This window comes from Rutilus rutilus, assembly GCF_951802725.1.
Source record: "Rutilus rutilus genome assembly, chromosome: 13".
Taxonomy (NCBI): Eukaryota; Metazoa; Chordata; class Actinopteri; order Cypriniformes; family Leuciscidae; genus Rutilus; species Rutilus rutilus.
Genome location: NC_140218.1, coordinates 6,788,419 through 6,808,046, shown reverse-complemented (window position 1 = coordinate 6,808,046; position 19,628 = coordinate 6,788,419). Strand labels below are relative to the sequence as shown.

Here is a 19,628-nt window from a genome sequence, read left to right as displayed (position 1 = left end):
CAAAACGTTCTTCAACACTTGTGACAGCAGGTTCCGGAACGTGATCTTGAGATTTGAGATCTAAGATAGTTATGCTATTATGACACTTTACAGATGCAACCAAAATGCAAAATTGTGTCTATTTTGCATTCTTGAAATCAAGCACTGTAAACCCTAACGCTCAAAATAATCAATTGGTTTGAGTAGGACAAACTTAAAGTAACACTAAGTAACTTTTCAACCTTCATAATATATTTCCAAAACGCTTGTGATGGTACATCGACTTAAAATAGGTTGAATGACGCGTCTGCCATAGCCTGATGGGGTTTGTATAGTTTTTAATCGTACTTTTAAACTTCGGGGTTCGGGTAGTAACCCCCGCGCACAAAAAGAACTACAAAATTCGACTGCTTTACGGCATAGGCTACCTCACTTCCCCCAACACGTCCTCACATGCTGTTGGACTTGTAAGTATATTGCTTATACCAGAGCCCGTCTACGGAGAGCCTGTCCACTCCCTATTAAGCCCTATTGTACCGAATTTTGGTTGTAGTACCACCAGAGTTCCACTGGGGGGCGCTCGCCATGAGTGCAAAATGAATGGGAGTCAATGGGGCTAGACGGCTAAATTTGTCTCTTTCACCCGATTGCCGTTGAGAAATCTCAGATTTGATTGTAGGTTTTGCAAGTTCAACATGGGTTTTAGGTCGAAAGTTGAATGAACGAGTACTTATGTCGTTTTGATTTCTTACAGGTTGAGTTGTTGTTGCCCATAACACGCTAGCATTCTGCTAATGACGTCAGCATTCTGACGTCATTGACATTTTGAAAGACTTTTTAAAGCAAATAAGTGACTCTAAAAAATCTAACACCCAGCAATGTGTAATTTCTTTGCATCTCCTTTCGAATACAACATTCAAATTACTAGACAAAAAATTATATCCTGAGAAAAGTGGATTTTGAGGGGTATACCGCCATTGACCTCCATTCATTCTGCACTCGTCCTGTGAGCGCCCTCATATGGAATCAGAGTGGAACTGCAACCAGTTCAGAAGCCGGAAGTGTAGTGAGAGTGAAACTTCTCGCCATATTAGACATTCTCTGCTTATACTGTATATCACTCGGACAAGCTTTTTACTCGTTGGTGTGAGCTAAAAAGCACCTGGCGTTCTTGTTGATGGATTAGGAGACATCTTCGGAGGCTAGCTGTGCTTGTTCGATGTCCGACGATTTGCGTTGTGTTTGTTCCCCAATCGAACTCGTGTAACTGTCTGTCACACCACGTTCTACCGTCCACATCATTACTTGATAGACAAAAATAGGACAAGAATGAGCATCAAACAGAAACAATCCGCTTACGGTGTGTTCGAGGCGCACATACAATACAGACTGTGCCGAGTCAGTTAAACAGGGCGCGCGCAGCTCTTAAAGGGGACACACCTTATTGCCACTCGTTACAGCTTCTATCCGACTGAACAGGGACCGGTATACAGGGGCATCAGGCTCAGGATCAGTGAGTGAAGAGACTGCTGCGTGAGTGGTATTTACGACAGTAACGTTAAATACAAGTAGTCCACAGCGACTCTAGGGGTCGTTGTTTGACCAAACCGGAAATCCTACATAATGGGGCTTTAAATTCAAGGGTGCAGCGATTTGTATTATTTTGAAGCACCCCCGGACGCCGCCATTGGCTAACGGAACCCCACCTGCAGTTAGCATCCCATTGACTCCCATTCATTTTGGCGTCACTTTGACAGCGAATAACTTCACATCTGAGGCGTTTAAAGACTCCATTTGTCCATTATTTATTTCTAAAGAAACACGAAAATGTATAAAAGGCTCCATTACCTTGTAGCTTACGTTATGGCCCTGTAGAAGCAGTTTTTGTAAAAGTAGGCTAACGATTGCGTCACAGCCACGCGACTCTCTGTCGCACAGTAGGAAATTACCGTATGGACAGGAGGAGAAGCTCGCGGGCAATCGGGAGGACGTGGAGGCAAAATGACAAAGTAATTAATCAGAACACCTACAAAAAGTTTCTCCTGCTCCAAGATCATGGACAGCTCATACTCACGCTCTCCGTCTCTGCGAGTTTCGGAAGGTAATGATTCAGATTGATCTTGGCACAGCCACTAGAAGACAGACGGTTTGCTCACGTCACATCTACGTCGTCGAGCTCAGTTTGAGTCTGCGCAGTACGCTGGACCCCCAGGAAGTAAAAGTTTCTAATGGGCTTCACTTTGTCTCCGTTGAATCCAATGGGGTCGCTGTGTCCATTTCTTTTACTGTCTATGTTTAAATTAAACGAATTAGTTCAGTCAAATTAACTTTTATGAGTATTTAGCACTTTCTTTTTCTTTCAAGTTCACAGAACTGATATATTTTATCATATAGTATATAGTATATAGCAGTGGCGTAGGTTTGATTTTGAAATTGGTGGGGACGGGGACATCAATATAAATATATTTTAAGTTTTGATCGAAATTATTGCTAAGGATATATCAATGTCACTGGATATTGGTAGGGACACGTCCCTAGCGTCCCTACTAAATTCTACGCCCCTGGTATATAGTAAATATATATATATAGTAAGAATATATATAGTATATAGTAAACTGAACTGTTTCATTGTTTTGAGTTTTATTAAATTATTTATTTTAATTTAGACAAACTTAAGTTTAACTGAAACGGCTGGGATGTCTATTTCCCAGCATGCTTTGCCGATGGCACTCGAAAGGGAGAGTAAATGCTAAAATTAAGTGTAATGTTTTTTTTTTTAAGATTAATGTTAAGTGTGAGATTTAGTAGTGATTAATGTTTTGTTATGCTAATTTAGAAGAATTTCTGTTAATGTTGGCTTTAGGATAGTTACCATCATGGTGACAAGTGGTGCATGCAGCTCGATTTGAGAGCAAATAATCCATTTATATTGTTGCGCTCATACAGCAAGTGCTTCTGTATAACAAACTATTGCTAATATGTTAGGAAATTATTATGTTAGCAGATTAGCTTTTTAAAGCTAACTAAGTTTATACTAATAAGTGTTCACATTTGAGATTGCATGAAAGTTTTAAGTTGTATGAATTAATGTACTCATACATTTTAATTGTTCTTAACTTGAAATGTTTAAGTACAAAATAAAAATCTGCTAGTTCTGCTTACTTAAACTTTGAATTTCAGAACTTAAAAAATTTGAGGCAATTGATTGCCCTAAATGTTTTGAGTTCTGCTAACTTATTCGGGTTTACCCTTCATTGTTGTGTACTTTTTGCTGCATCGTGGCTAATATGTAGATTGTAAAAAAAAAAAAAAAAAATTCTCTGTATTTTCATATTTTTGTCTATTGCTTATCAATTGAAGAGCAGCTTCCTTTATCTCAGGGTCACAGGAGGATGACAGTCTCATACCCCTCTCCTATCGCCAGCGGGCAGCGGGGTCCGGTTCGAGAACGCTGTGCCTTCTCACGCGCCCCCTGCCCAACCGTGGAGCCAGGTAAATGTTGCACCGCGCACTCAGACCCCCTCTGGACACTATGCCTTCTGAGTCGGGTCCCTGCGCTCCACCTCGCTTCCCCACTGCTTTTGCAGCGATCGGCCTGAAGGATTCATACTTTCATGTCTTTATTCTCCATCAACAAAGACGGTTCCTTTGCTTTGCGTTCGAGGGTCAGTCATTTCAGTACAAAGTCCTCCCCTTCGGGCTGTCCCTGAAGCCTCTTGTCTTCACGGAGGTCATGTTCCTATGAGAGAACACGGCATTCGCATCCTCAACTACCTCGACAACTGACTCATACTGGCCCAGTTGCGAGAGCAGTTGTGCGAACACAGGGTGCTGTTCACCTCAGCCAGTTTTGGGGCTTCGGGTCAACTGGGAAAAGAGCAAACTCTCCCCCGTGCAGAGGATCTCTTTTCTCGGTATGGAGATGGACTCGGTCAACCTAACAGCATGACTCACAAAGCAACATGCTCAGTCGGTGTTGAATTGCTTGAATTCACTCAAGCACAGGACAGCGGCCCCACTGAAACACTTTCAAAACCTCTTGGGGTATATGGCATCCGCAGTCGCAGTAACGCCGCTCGGTTTGCTTCATATGAGTCTGCTTCAGCACTGGATTCACGGCCGAGTCCAGAGATGGGCGTCACCAAACCTTCAGCCCGTTGTCGGACCTTGCGTTTCTACGGGCAGGAGTCTGGACTTACAGACTTTATTAACATGCTTTCATTCACTGTGGAACATGTTTAGCGTGTGTCGTTTCTATCAAGCTGCAATTGTGATAACTGATAACTTGATAAAAAGTTTCTTACACTGTTTACACACTCAGCAGGGATGAATTATGAACTGTTCCATATTTATGATTATGGGCGGAGCTATAGTATCACTGCAAGTATGTAAAAGATTTCCGTGGAAGTGAAACTAAACAGATGAACTGGAAGCTTCATCAAACAACAGCATTTCATTTCAGAAACTCTGAAATTAATGACCAGATCTGATATTCACTCACAGGTAAGCGATGGAAATGTTAGAGCTAGTTCTGTAGTTTGGTAGCATGATTGTTGGTAAAAATAGTCTTTTTTTTTTTTTTTTTGGCTATAAATCAAAGTTTGATTATTTGTGGTCACGTAACACTTTAGAGACTTTAGAAACAGGAAGTACTTGAACTAGCAACAGAATGAACGAATGAAAAATCTAAATGATTTTTCGTTAACACTTTATAATAACTGCACGCTATTAATCATTAGTTAAGCATTAGTAAACAGTTAATTCGTCATTTATAAAGCATTAATAGACATTAAGCAGTTTATAAATAAAGTTATAAATGCTTTGTTCTTGATTTTAAAGCATATCTATAATGTGTTTAATAATTGTATTTTCATATTTTATTAATGATCATTTATCATTTCTAAATGAAGTATAGACCTTATGTAGCTCCGCCCCTTTTCAGCGCTGCGCTCATTGTCTTTTGACTTCCGGTCTGTATTTTCACAGCGTTTTGCGTGTTTATTAATGAACGGCTCGTTTTAAAATCTTCCCGGTCGATTTACATTTGTTAGTCATCTGCTTTAAACATTACAGTCCTCATGATAACTTTCGTTAACTTTACATTAAGTAAATCCACTTAAAAAGCTAATTACTCCTGGACAGAAATGCCATATAAATATACAGAGCGACCGCAAAACGGAAGTTAAAAGACAATATTCCAAAGATGGCGGCGCCCTTGTTTCTCTGGTGCATAAGGTCTATAGCATTATTTACAAACCAGTTATTTAGGAGTTGTCAGTGGTTCATAAGATCACTTAGAAAGTGTAAGTAAATGATTAATAAACTGTTTAAATACATATTATTATTCAGACATATAGTAATAGTTAATAAATGCTTTATTAACATGTATTTCTACTGTAATTCATGGTTAATTCAGGTAGTTATAAAGCATTTAGTAGTGGTCAGTTAACTATTTTTGTGAGCTCATCTAAAGTGAGGACTAGTTATTGTAAAGCATTTATAAAGGAGATTTAAAGGCTGTTAAATATTTATATGTTCTGTATCACTGTTGTTTCCTTTTTATGTTTAGAAGATAAATGAGTCTTTAAATCTCCTTTGTAAAAGCTTTACAAAGCATAACTAGTCCTCACTTTAGATAAGCTCACAAAATAGTGAACTGACCACTAAATGCTTTATAACTACCTGCATTACATTTACTTACACTTTCTAAGTGATCTTATTAATCAATGACAACACCTAGTTTGTAAACAATGGTAAATAATGTAACTGGTTTGTAAATAATGCTATACTTCATTTAGAAATGATAAATTGATCATTAATAAATTATGACAATACAATTATTGGTAACACTTTAGAATAATGGTCCGTAGTTAACAAGTAGCTATGCAGGAAGTAATAGGTAGTACTGCATTAACACCGAACTTAATACTATTAACTAATATGGAAGCAATATTAACTAAGCAGTAAGTAATAGCTAATTTAGTACAAAGGTAGTTCCTTGGTAGGTATTTGATTATTACTAAAGAAATATATCCTCATTGAGAACTACTTGTGAACTAAGAAAGAATAACCAATTAATTACTAATCACAAAAGTAACATGTCTAAAAAGTGAACAATTGTGGGTTTTTTTTTTTACTTTTAACATGGTCGTAACATTTCAGAAGCTTGTGCCTCAAACGGGTTGTACTAAATTAGCTATTACTTACTGCTTAGTTAATATTGCTTCCATATTAGTTAATAGTATTAAGTTCGGTGTTAATGCAGTACTACCTATTACTTCCTGCATAGCTACTTGTTAACTACGGACTATTATTCTAAAGTGTTACCCAATTATTAAACACATTATAGGTATGCTTATAAATCAAGAGTAAAGCATTTATAGCTGTAGGCTATTTATAAACTGCTTATTAATGTCAATTCATGCTTTATGAATTAACTGCTTAGTATATGCTTAACTAATGATTAATACCATGCAGTTATTATAAAGTGTTACCGATTTTTCTAGTAGAAGTCCGTTAAAAAAACTGACAGCTGGTGTGTACAGATGTTTGCTTAGTGGGTTATTTGTTTGTTTGAAAAATTACAATTTCACCCCTTTCTTTGCTGTCTTTTATATATAACTTTTATAAATACAAAGACCTTTTCATGATTGTATAAAATGGTGTTGTACTGTGGCTCCCAGAGACACGTTTAGTTTCTGTATTTAGATGATTCTTTTGCAGCCCAATAGATCTAACTACAGCCATCTAAAGTATAACGGTGTGTTCACACGGGGCGTCAGCGTCAACGCTTGACGGAAGGCGTGGCTGAAGTTTGGCACTGACGCCATGGTCATAGCAGCGTCAGCCAGTGAAATTAGACAGGATCTCAACAACAAGCTTCATTGTCATTCAACATGGAACATAAAAAGTGATTGGTCATAAAGGACCGGGTGATTGCCCACCGCAATAATTAGTTTCTCCTCCATTTTAAAATTTATCCTCAGTTTGCTGCTCTTGAACAGGATGAACGTGATTGGCTGCCGCCTGGCTACTGTATTTGCATAGAGAGATCCTGATTGGCTGACGCTTCCGTCTGCGGCGCTTCACTGGCGTTGCTCGCGGCAGAAGTTGAAAAATTCTCAACTTCTGCCGCGAGCAACGCCAGTGAAGCGCCGCCGACGGATCCACAATTCTTTTCGGCAACGCTTGACGTCACCCATTCAAAGTCAATGGGAAGCGTTGACGCTGACGCCCCGTGTGAACACACCGTAAGGCCAGCAGTCTCAGACGGGCAATTAGAGGCGGAGCTTATAGGCTCAGTGAGGTTAGAGTTAGAGGCGGAGCTTATAGGCTCAGTGAGGTTAGAGTTAGAGGTGGAGGAACTTCCTGTCAGAAACTGATGACTCATATACGCCAGTTTATGGCACGTATGGCTGCTTTGACTGCTTGACAGTGGTTCATAGTACAGATTTTAGTTATAATCATTTTTAACCATGCAACATACATTTTAGAACACAAACTAAATTACTCAGTGAACATTATTTTTATTATGAAAGTTGGTCTCTTCAGCAATGCAGATTATTTATTGTCGTCATTACTTATCTTTTCAGTCATGGCGTCCTCCAGTGGTCCAGCACTAAATGAGGAGCTCCAGTGCTCCATCTGCCTGGAAGTGTTCACTGATCCAGTCACCACTCCATGTGGACACAACTTCTGCAGAACCTGCCTGAGCAAGTGCTGGACGAACACACAGACCTGCTTCTGTCCACTCTGTAAAGAAAAATTCAGCAAAAGACCTGAGCTCAAGATTAATACAACACTCAGAGAGGTTGTGCAACACTTTAAGGAGAAGCTCAAACTAGGAGGATCTGAGGTGTTCTGTGACTTCTGTGGTGAAAGAAAGCTGAAAGCAGTGAAGACCTGCCTGACGTGTCCAAGCTCTTACTGTGAGACTCATCTGGAGCCTCATCACAGTGTCCCACGTCTAAAGAAACACACACTGATCAATCCTGTGGAAAATCTGGAGGATTATATATGCCAGAAACACGAGAGACCTCTGGAGCTGTTCTGTAGAGATGACCAGACGTGTGTTTGTCTGTTCTGCACTGAAGGACAACACAGGACTCACAACACTGTTCCTATAGAGGAGGAGAGTCGAGAGAAGAAGGTAAAGAGTTACAGACGAAACACTTAAACCTTTATAACCTTATAAGGATGACACATTGGCTGGTGTTACAAAATGAAACTCCCTGAAGCACACTGTAAAAAAATGATATGATCAATCAGTGCATTATGGGTATTCTCTAGCCATTGAGTGTACAACGGTTGTACACTCATTATTGCGGTGCATTGTGGGATTAAATTAGTGCACTCAATAACGTTCACTATGGTTTTGGACAGCACTACGAATGGCTGTCCCATCAAATATTACCCTGTTTAAGGGTAAAGGGGGCGATTTCGGACACAGTCACTAAGGACCACAAACAAACAGCAGCCGTCTTTTACAGTTCCTCCTGAACCAAAACAATGAGCTATGCTGCGTTCACGCCATGGTGTGTCACAAACTACTCCGAGACTTGGGTTGAAGATCCAAATGCAGCTTTATTGGGACAATCCAGAATGGTAATCCATATAACAGGCATAGGGTCAAAACCATATAGCAAACAATCCAAATGTACGATAGTCCAAAATCACAGGCAAACAAGTATATCGTGGCCAATGGGCAGAAGACCAAGACCAAGACAAGAGAAGTTAAACCAGGATACAGGCGCTCAGAATAGCAGTGTAACACAAAACAAGACTATGCAAAGTGAGAATGGAAACACAGGGCTTAAATTGGCAGACTTTAACAAGGGTAATCACACACAGATGAACAAAATCACACAATCATGATAAAAAGGATACTGAGAAATGAGGTCCATAATATAAAAGCCCAGGCGTCAGGAGGGGTGCCTTCTGGTGGAGATTAAGGGCACTCCAGCTGGTGGATGTGACAGTCGTAACCGTAATTAAGAGATGGCAACCCATAACGTTCTCCCCGGAGCTGTTCACGTCCTCAGACTCTGATTTATGCGTTTCTATGTCAACCCTATCAATGCCGAAATGAATCTGCAGCAGTCAGGTGGTACAAGTAAGAGCTCTGTAAGTTGTTTACGTTCATTATTATTGTAATATTATGTGCTTTGAGACATGAGGTAATTTATCACCATCTCTTGTGACGCTTTGGAGACTCTCTGAAGGGAGGGTTGGATCTTATGCTTATCAAAACTTAGCTTGCTTGCTAGCCTCACTGAAATTTCCTACCCTATCTTTAAACTGCCAATAGTTTTTTATTTTTATCATAAATCTGCTAAAAGCTGATTTTTTCAACATTGTAAGAATGTTATCCTCAAAGACATTTCCAGCCACTTTTAATGAGATTTTTTTCAGAGGATACAGTTATCTGTTTTTCTCTGTATGTAGAATCATCTGGCTAAGAGACAAACTGATGTTCATCAGATGATCCAGGACAGAATAAAGAAGATTCAAGAGATCCAGCACTCAGTAGAGCTGAGAAAGGTGAGTGGAAGTTAAAACATTGTAAACTTTATAATGCATTATATTTCATTCTGCTTAATAAAGGTTATCAATTAAACAGATAAAACTTAATAGACAGATCTTCTATTTTATCTGATTTATCAGAGAAACACAGAGGAAGAGAAATCCTCCAGTGTTGAGATCTTCACTGATCTGATCCGCTCCATTGAGAGATGTCAGTCTGATCAGCTGAAGATGATGGAGGAACAGCAGAAAGCAGCAGAGAAACAGGCTGAAGATCTCATTAAAGAGCTGCATCAGGAAATCACTGAGCTGAAGAGGAGAAACACTGAGCTGGAGCAGCTCTCACACACTGACGATCATCTCCATCTCATACAGGTCTGTCAACATCTGTCTCAATCACTATGTACAATATTACAGGACAAACTCTCTGTTCACAAACATGATGAGCTGCTTGAACATTATATTTGTAACAGTCTGTTAGAAATTGTACAAAAGGTAATAAAATGGTAATAAAGTCAAATTTGAAAAATGAGTTAACTGTGTTTGAAAGGTAGTTACTGTGTAAAACATAGGGTTCGTACAAGGTGCTTAAAGTGCTTGAAGTACTTTAATTTAACTCTTTGAAATTGAAGTCCTGAAAAACCCTTGAAAACAGACATATTTTTGAAGAGGTACTTGAAAAGTGCTTGAATTATTAAAAATAGGGATGCACCAATACCGAGCTCATCAGGCCCGGACTGGCCATCGGGAGCAACGTTAATGTTAGCATACTATGTTATTATAACTTCGGTGCAAGCTAAATTGAGATTTTACTGTTAAACCTTACCCACTTTATGTCACAGAGTCACTCAACGACACACCCCAGCCAGCATCAACTCAGCACACCTGGTCCCGATCACAATCACCGGAATTCTGATTCACAGCACCTGCACCTCATCACTTACCACGCCGGCTCTGTATTTAAACCCCAGTCATTCCACAGCTCACTGTCCGGTCTCGTCTTTTGACGCCTGTGACTCCCCGGTTCCTAACGTTCCTGCCTGGTTCAAGGATATTCCCCGTGATCATTTAATCCAAGTATCTTCGTGGCTGCACGAGTTTCCATTATTCTCTCTGTGCTTCCCTGGGAGGACCTCGAAGCTGTTTCCTGTATTCAGGAGTTGCATACGTGTCTAAATAAACTCTGTTAACGTCATTCTCTGAGTCTTCATCCTTGTATTAGTGTGACAGAAGACCGGATCACACACCATGCAAGCTCCCTCGGCTTCTGAGATCTCCGCTTCATCCACCGATGCCTCTCTGGGTGCCACCGCATCACCGTCGCTTATGGATACCACAGCATACGCCACTGTTAGTGCAGCCGTCGCACAGCAACCAACACTTCAAGAAACTCTTACGGAATTTCGTCATACTCTTCAAAATTACCGACCTGCCTCAGTAAGTCCCATGGCCAAACCTGCTTCTTATTCGGGCGAGGGAGAGTGCAAAGGATTTCTTCTACAGTGCAAACTATACATGGAGGTAAATGCTGTTCAGTTCATTTCCGAAAAGACCAAAATTGTTTTTATAATTTCTCTGCTCACAGGTCGAGCATTGAACTGGGCTCAAGCTCTCTGGGATTCCAATGCACCCGCATTACAGTCTTTAAACGGGTTCCTTGAACATTTTCACACCGTATTTTCTCAATCATCCAATGCCATATCTGTTCATGATCAGTTATTTCGCCTACGACAAGGCACTTCCTCTGTTTCAGATTACGCTTTGAAGTTTCGGACAATCGCTGCAAGCAGCGGATGGAACGAAATCGCTTTGATGACAGCTTATCGTCAAGGGCTCTACCCAGACATCTGTTTACAACTGGCAATTTATGACGACGCCATCGGGATTGAAAAACTCATCCAACGCTCGATACTCATAGCCCAACACCGCACTGCTTGCTTCAAAAATTCCTCTGCACTCTCTCCTCGCTTCTCCTCGCCCGTAAGCCCTCCAGTACCAGAGCCTATGGAAATCGATTCGGGACGACTAACTACAGCTGAACGTAACCGACGTCGTACCAATACCCTGTGCCTCTACTGTGGAGCTTCTGAACATTATCGTGCTGAATGTCCCGTTCGTCCCAGTCATTCGGCGGTGAGTACAGTAGATCTACCATTCCCAGTATCTAACCTGAAGCAAACTCCAGTATTACTCACCTATCGAAAACATTCTATTCCAGCGAAAGCTCTGATTGACTCCGGCACCGCAGGGAATTTCATCTCAGCTTCACTGCTCAACCGTTTGCAAGCCCGCCGTCGACGACTGAATCAACCACTGAGTATACACTCCATCCTAGGAAAACCCCTCAGTAAAAAAAGTATTCATCACTGCAGTCCCGAGTTACAACTTTCCATCGGTTGTCTACACCAAGAAAGATGCTCTTTACTGGTACTGGAGGGCTCTACATCCGATGTCGTCCTGGGACGCCCATGGCTTAACCAACACTCGTCTGACATCTGCTGGACATCTGGAGAAGTACGCCACTGGAGTGATTACTGTAAAATGCATTGTCTACGTCCCATCAAGAACAACTCCACTACTCCTTTCCTATCCACTTCCCCTGCAATCCTAGGTTCAACCTCCGTAGAGAGTCTAGCCACAGATTCATCTCACAAGATTCCTCCAGAATACCGGGCGTTCCAGGACGTGTTTAGCAAGCAACTCGCCACTACTATTCCACCTCACCGGCCATGGGACTGCGCAATTGACCTACTGCCTGGGGCCACTCTACCGCATGGGAAAGTTTACCCATTGTCCATCCCGGAGCAGAAGGCCATGGAGGAGTACGTGGAGGAAGCTTTACGCCAAGGATACATTCGACCATCTACGTCCCCTGCCGCCTCAAGCTTCTTCTTCATCGGGAAAAAAGATGGAGGACTCTGTCCATGTATTGATTATTGCATCCTTAATGCTGCTACCATCAAGTACAGATATCCGTTACCATTGGTGCCTTCGGCTCTTGAACAGCTCCGTTCGGCTAGGATCTTCACCAAACTCGACTTGAGAAGTGCTTACAACCTGGTTCGTATCCATGAGGGAGAAGACTAAAGACTGCAGCCTCTAGTGTCTGTTGCTAGAGCACCAATTGAGATCAGAGGAGTGAGGTTTACTCGCACAGCAACTACTAGCTGGCCTCCGTTACACGTGCAGGGATGCACAGCTTGTGCTATGGCCAAGGTACCCCAACGTCTCCCAGAAGGGAGGCTGATGCCCCTACCAATCCCGAACAGACCCTGGTCCCATCTCGCCGTGGATTTCGTCACCGATCTGCCATCATCCGACTCCAAGACCTGCATTCTAGTGGTCGTTGATAGATTTCCCAAGTCCTGTAAATTGATATCCCTCTCCGGGCTTCCCACAGCCTTCAAGACAGCAGAAATGTTATTCACCGAGATCTTGCGCATTTCGGATACCAGAGGATATAGTATCGGATCGGGGACCGCAGTTCATATCAAGAGTGACCTACTCCCAAGAAGCTCAGGACCACTGGAACCAGTATCTCCCATGGGCAGAGTATGCCTAGAACTCTCTACGCCAAACATCCACAGGCCTGACGCCGTTCCAGTGCGTTCTAGGATACCAACCACCTCTGTTTCCTTGGACAGGAGAACCATCGGACGTTCCAGCGGCCCAGCACTGGTTCACTGAGAGTGACAGGGTCTGGGACACAGCCCATGTCCACCTACAGGGGGCAGTCCGGAGGTTCCAACAACAGGCCGACGAACGTCAAAGAGACACACCTCACTATACTCCTGGTCAGCTGGTGTGGCTCTCCACCAGGGATATTCGCCTCCGGCTGCCCTCCTGTAAGCTGAGTCCCAGGTTTATAGGTCCATTTGCGGTACTGAGGGAGGCAGGGAATAAAGGGGAGAACTCCTTGGCTGCCATGCTTTCAGTTTTAAATGTTTATATATTTTTTTCCGGTAGGCTATATAAGATTCCTTGTTTGAATATTTTGTATAATAAATGTAATTTATTTAAAGTGACATTGAATTTGGGAAAACATGTCTGGATTATTTTGATATTCTATTTACTGAAGAAAAGTTTGCACTTTCACATGTGTAGTGTGTGTTGGCTATTCTACATATGTTTACAAAGTCAGCAAAGCTGTGAAGATTTTACTTTCTCTTTTTAGTATTCTTAAAGGGATACTTCACCTCTGGAAAGATGAATGTGTATTTAAAATAGGTCATTTATGTAGAAGAAATGTGAAGAATTTTTTTAATTTGGAGCTTTCTAGACTGAGAAAAGCCAGAAAATGTATTTTTGGCTTATGTGGATGAAAGACAACAACTCCCAGAATGCAATTGCTTCGCTGCCCTAGGAGGCCACTCCCAAGCCACGGCTTCTGGTAAGAGAGGGCAATTGAAAACAACAAGGCTAGGCTACTACTGAGACTCCGTTTTGAGTTTGCCAGGGATTTCGAGATCGCCCAAAATGTCCGGGATTTGGCTTTTGCGTTCTACAGTCGCCATTCATTATGTTTACTGTGGTGAGCAGGACGAGGCTGAGGGGCGCGGGAGAACGGCGCGAGGCCGGTGGTGTGATTACTGAGACGCGTCGGTCTCGTATCTCTCACGGAGGAGCGGGAATTTTCTTAGCAATGGTAAATCGCACATCAACCGATCACTTGTAAACACTACATTCAGATTCACCAATGGGAATGAATTCAGTTAGATTGAAACAAAAGGTGTGCATGTAAACAATGAATGGCGACTGCAGAAAGCAAAAGCCGAATCCCGGACATTTTGAACGATCTCGCCCGCCGGACAAGTCCGGGAAAAAGAGAATGGTAACCCCTACTACTCAGCTTTCTCCAAAGAACAAGAGCCTGCTAGCTTAGCTTCCAAAGAAAGATGGCTGATACTGTGTGTACATTCTGTGAGTGAGATCATCCCACCCTCTATGGGCGGGTTGAGAACATGCGGGACAGCTCCTCCTACTGGCTGTAGTCTTTAGCCTCTGGCCAGAAAATCCTCCGATGACGCAAAATGACGATTTTTGCGTCATCGGAGGATTTTTTCCAGACAAAAAATACATAAATCTCTTGTCTCAGGGGGATATGAGGGTGGAAAGCACGGTAATTCGAAAATACTACAGGTTGTCTACTAATACAAAGCTTAATGCTAAATCCTGAAGTATCCCTTTAAGTTTTATACTGTGATGCTGCTATTGTGTTATTGGTATTGAGTTATATTTTTGGTAATAAAAAGTTAAACCGGCAAAAACAAACTTTTTTTTTCTCTGGGTCGGGGTGGGGGGCATCATAAAGGAATTATGCTTAGGGCACCAAAATGGCTAGCAGCGGCACTGGACATATCACTGTATACCACCAGTATGTGTGAAAACACTCACTGTGGCTTTTTAAATGAATTTTTATTCACTCCTAGATTTATATCTGTTATTTTTCAGTTGTGGCTGACTATCAAACTAGACAATAAAAGAAAGTTTAATTAATTACTTTGTTCAATCAATGACAATAAAGTTGAATCTAATCTAACCAATCTGATGACTGTTGATACAAAAGGAGGCACATGGAGTTAACGGTCAGGAAAACCAGCTGAGTGAGGAAGGTTTTGTGTTTGTTACAGGGGGCTGTCTGTGTGAATTCTCACAATTAAGCTGGTGTTCTGAAAAGGCCTCAAAAAAAAAAATCTGTATTTTGGAGTTAGTTGAACCAATGTTAAAATGACAAAGTTATTTTTCAATAGACATATTTTTTGGTTTTTGTGTGAAAAGAGGGTGGGTGGTGGCAGTGGGGCTCATTGAGTGCTCAGCACCCCTAAAGCTCTGACCCTAGAATCGCCCCTGCACCGATACCGAGCTCATGTACTCGTACTCCTAAAAATGCTCCATATCAACAACCGAATAGGCCTACCAGGCAGTGTGTGTACAGTGTGTGTGTCCAGACAAAGAAACACTCATGACAGAGAGTATAATGGGGATAAAAGAAGGCTGTCTATGAAGTAAATGTATCTTATTTGTAGAATATTAAACGCAATATAGTAACACATAGCTGTGGTGCGCGAGCTGATGAGAGAAGACAGACGCGCGGTCACATCCTTTTAAACAGACATCAGTGGAAAGTTTGTAGTTCAGTCGGATGTCAATGGCAAAGAAAATAAAACGAATTCACACAAAATGATGTAAAAATGCTGGTCTTGGTGAGTATCCTAGTAAACAAAGGCGGTTATATCTCAAGTGAATGCAGCCATGTTCAAATGGGGTCCGTGCGATCGGTCTAGGGACAGCAGTGTAATAAACCTGCAGCTGTGTTTTAATATTTACCAAACAAAGGACAAAGAAATTACTCAATGCTCTTTACTAAATAGGCTACCCTTTTGAACTTTACAAAAAGACCTATCTATATTTTATTTATACAGTAGGGCCTAATGAATATGCAATTTTTTCACATTTGATTACATTTGATTAAATTTGATTACAATCAAATTTCTGTACCTGTTAGATCTACCTGAAAAACTCTAAAAACACTGTTTATTTCATTTGTAGCCTTTCTTTGTTCTATTGTATTTATTTGTCCTATTTGTAATTTGATTATTTGTTCTTATTTTGTTACTGACTGCTTACTTGTCTTTAATGTTTTAAATTCACATTAATTAGGCTGGTATAGTATCAAAATTGGATTAAATAATTGGTATTTCACTGGTGTCTAAACATTTGTACCACTGACCCGATCCTGAGCCCTGCTGAAGCAGCTCTAAATATGTGCTGTGCTATTAAATGAAAGATAAAATATGATAGAGCAATAGAATGAACAGTAACAGTAACAGAAGCTACAATGCATTTTAGCAGGCTTAATTAAGCATGAAAATAACTGAAGGAAATATATATTTGATGAACAAATTAAGCCAACTAATATGATTTATATTCTTTTGGTTTATCTACTAATACATTTAAAAATTACAAATGCAGTAAAAATTACAGTTACAGTTACAATTACAATTACAGTATTGTAACAACAATTACAGTATTGGTATCGGCGAGTAACAAAAATGAAAGTATCGGTATCGGACTCGTTCTGCAAAAAGTGGTATCGGTAAATCCCTAATTAAAAATATTTCGATTTTTTTGTTGTTGAAAAAATACAATCGTTTCACGAAAAATTAATGCTGCAGCCCATCTGAGATATAGAGCTATTTCACATGGCTATGAGCATTATATTAAGTATATGATAAGTATATAAAACAACTTTAATTCTTCAGGTCAATCATATATTCATGGAAAAAAATCTGTTTCAAATTCCTTTCAATTTGCCTGACAGTGCTGATCAATGGATTAGGATCTCTATGAAGTGAAACCATAGTGATACCATATATATGTAATTTATAAAAATAATAAAGATATTGTTTGATAAGTGCTGATTGAAGTCCTTGAAATCCAAAAAAGTAGTGCTTGAAAAGTCCTTGAAAGTCCTGGAATTTCATTTTACAGAATCTGTATGAACCCAACTACAAACATAAAAATTAACACATTTAACAGTCTTATCTCTCTCCTGCTGTAGATGAGCTCATCCCTGAACACTCGTCCACACACCAAGAACTGGACTGAGATCAGGATTGACTCTGATGTGAATGTGAACTCTCTGCATAGAGCTCTGACTGAACTGAAGAAAACTCTAGATGAGACACTGAATGAAAAACTCAGTCAAACTGGTATGTGAATATCAAATACAGTAAAAAAAAAAATTCATTAAGTAAGAAAATAATGTTTTCAAGGGATAGTATGGGTTAAATCCAATTTAAGTTCAGTTTGTAAAGGACTGCATTGTTTCAAAAATGTAATAAAACAACTAACCCTGTAAAGTTCTTTACGTGTAAACTCGTGTTAAAGTAGTTTTACTTTAACGACAAGGGAAGGATGTAACGCGTGTACATGTGTAATGGAAACCGAGTAATGGGCACAAAAACATGTGTGGCTGAATTAAACAGGCAGAGTGAATACAAATAAAGTTTAAAATAGAAATTAATATTTATTTATTGCAAAAACATAATAATCCTAACCCAAAAAATATAACATTAATGGAAAAATAAAAAATCGTATTCAAAAGCGAAATTAGTTTATTTATCAAACTTTAGTTATCAAGCATAAATCTGAAAATGTTCACACACAAAAATGAGTACTAGAGCACAAATGCAATGTCGAACATGATCTCTCGCACACACACAGTGTTCACTCTTCACTCCTTTTCATATCTGCTTATGCTGATTAATTTCTTGTTCTAAAGTTAATTATTTTTATACATTTGGATAATTGAAATAAATAATATGCGATTACAATCAAGTCTTGACTTTTAGTGGCAACTTGTGTGGCATAAATACATTTGGCATTGCAAAAACACGACAACAGACCTCAAACAACAACAAAAAATCTCAACTTTGATAATAAAAAAAAATACTGGTTTAATGTATTTAAACTTTTTAAATATATATTCACAAAATATACACCACAAAAGCTGTAATAAGAGCAGTTAGCCACCTCCAGAAAATGAATAGATCTCTATGGGCTTCTGCTGGATGTATATGATCATTACACTTTTTTCTAAAATTATATTCACTGCATATTTTTCTCTAACCAGCAGAAAGCAGAATTCTGCCTCTAACACCTAGATCAATATCAAGAAATGACTCAGTATTTAATTTGAATTCATAAAAATGTAATATTTCATATGCATGCTAATGGTGTAGTTGAGAAATTTTGTTTAAAAAAAAGGTATATTTTATATTCCCTAAAAACAAAGCATTAATGTATAGATGAGAAGTAAACAAAAATTATAGGCCTATATAATTTGTATTATTAAAATGTTTATTTTTATATAATCACTATAAATGTTTGCCATATTGACCCCTAAACACCAAGACAGGAAACAGGAGACAAACACAGTATGAGAGTTAAATCCTCATTATATTTGTCCCGTAGACCTCCATTGTAAGTATATTTGCTGTAAACACATTCTGCATTGTTTTACAAACAACATTTACATGCCACTGATGCTGCCAGTGGAGAGAAACTCACTGAAACTATTGCTATAAATAATTCATCATTATATTGTCATCTGTGTCCACAGGGTTGAAGTTTGTGCAGAAGTTTGCAGGTACAGTGTGATTGACACCATTTTCTTCAATACACTCACAATACTGTGTTAATCTTTATTATATACTGTTCAAGTTGATTGATAATGTCTGATCTCTCTCAGTGGATGTGACTCTGGATCCTGATACAGTGAATCCATATCTCATCCTGTCTGATGATGGAAAACAAGTCAGTTGTGGAGACGTTGAGCAGGACGTCCCGGAAAAAACAAAGAGATTTGATAAGAGTTTGTTTGTTCTGGCAAAGCAGGGATTCAGTTCAGGGAGATTTTACTATGAGGTGCAGGTGAAGGGAAAGACTGAGTGGGCTTTAGGAGTGATCAGAGAATCCATTAACAGGAAGGAGAAGATTGACAGTTTCCCGAGTCCTGAGAATGGATACTGGATTCTGGGTCTGATTAATGAGGATCAAAATGTAGTTAGTGATAATCCAGCGGTTATATTCTCTCAGAGAGTGAACCCTGAGAAGGTTGGTGTGTTTGTGGATTATGAGGAGGGTCTGGTCTCTTTTTATGACGTGGAGTCCAGATCTCATCTCTACTCTTTCACTGGTCAGACTTTCACTGACAAACTCTATCCATTTTTTAGCCCAGGCGATAATGATGAAGTTGAAAACTCAAACCCACTGATCATCACTCCTGTCAGATAAAATAAAATAAAAAATAAAAAAACTGAAAAGATTGCTGTTTTTAGATTATGTAAATAAAAATGTGATAGACAAAATGTGTACAAGTGCAAAAAAAAATTGCAGGGCCTATTTGCAGGCCCTCAAAAAACAACAACACATCACCTATAATTAAATATTTGTGAGTTATGTTGTGTGAAAAAATATGTTCACACTTTAGATTAAGGTTAAATTCTTACTATTAACCCTCTGGGGTCTAAGGTGTTTTTGGGGTCCTTGAGATGTTCTGACATGCCCTGACATTTGTGCTTTTTTCAGTTGCTTATAAACATATTAATGGCAAAAAAAAATTA

At 39.8% G+C, this 19,628-nt stretch overlaps 1 protein-coding gene across 1 annotated transcript; it reads left to right on the top strand.

The window, feature by feature from the left end:
• Positions 1–4,336: 4,336 nt before the first annotated feature.
• On the top strand, positions 4,337–19,432 carry LOC311302620 (E3 ubiquitin-protein ligase TRIM39-like). Its single transcript, XM_084428615.1, has 7 exons — positions 4,337–4,482; positions 7,572–8,128; positions 9,424–9,519; positions 9,643–9,876; positions 17,063–17,213; positions 18,626–18,652; positions 18,755–19,432. Exons 2-7 carry the CDS (start codon positions 7,574–7,576, stop codon positions 19,297–19,299), a joined length of 1,608 nt encoding a protein of 535 aa, XP_084284741.1. The 5' UTR covers positions 4,337–4,482; positions 7,572–7,573; the 3' UTR covers positions 19,300–19,432.
• The last annotated feature ends 196 nt before the right edge of the window (positions 19,433–19,628 follow it).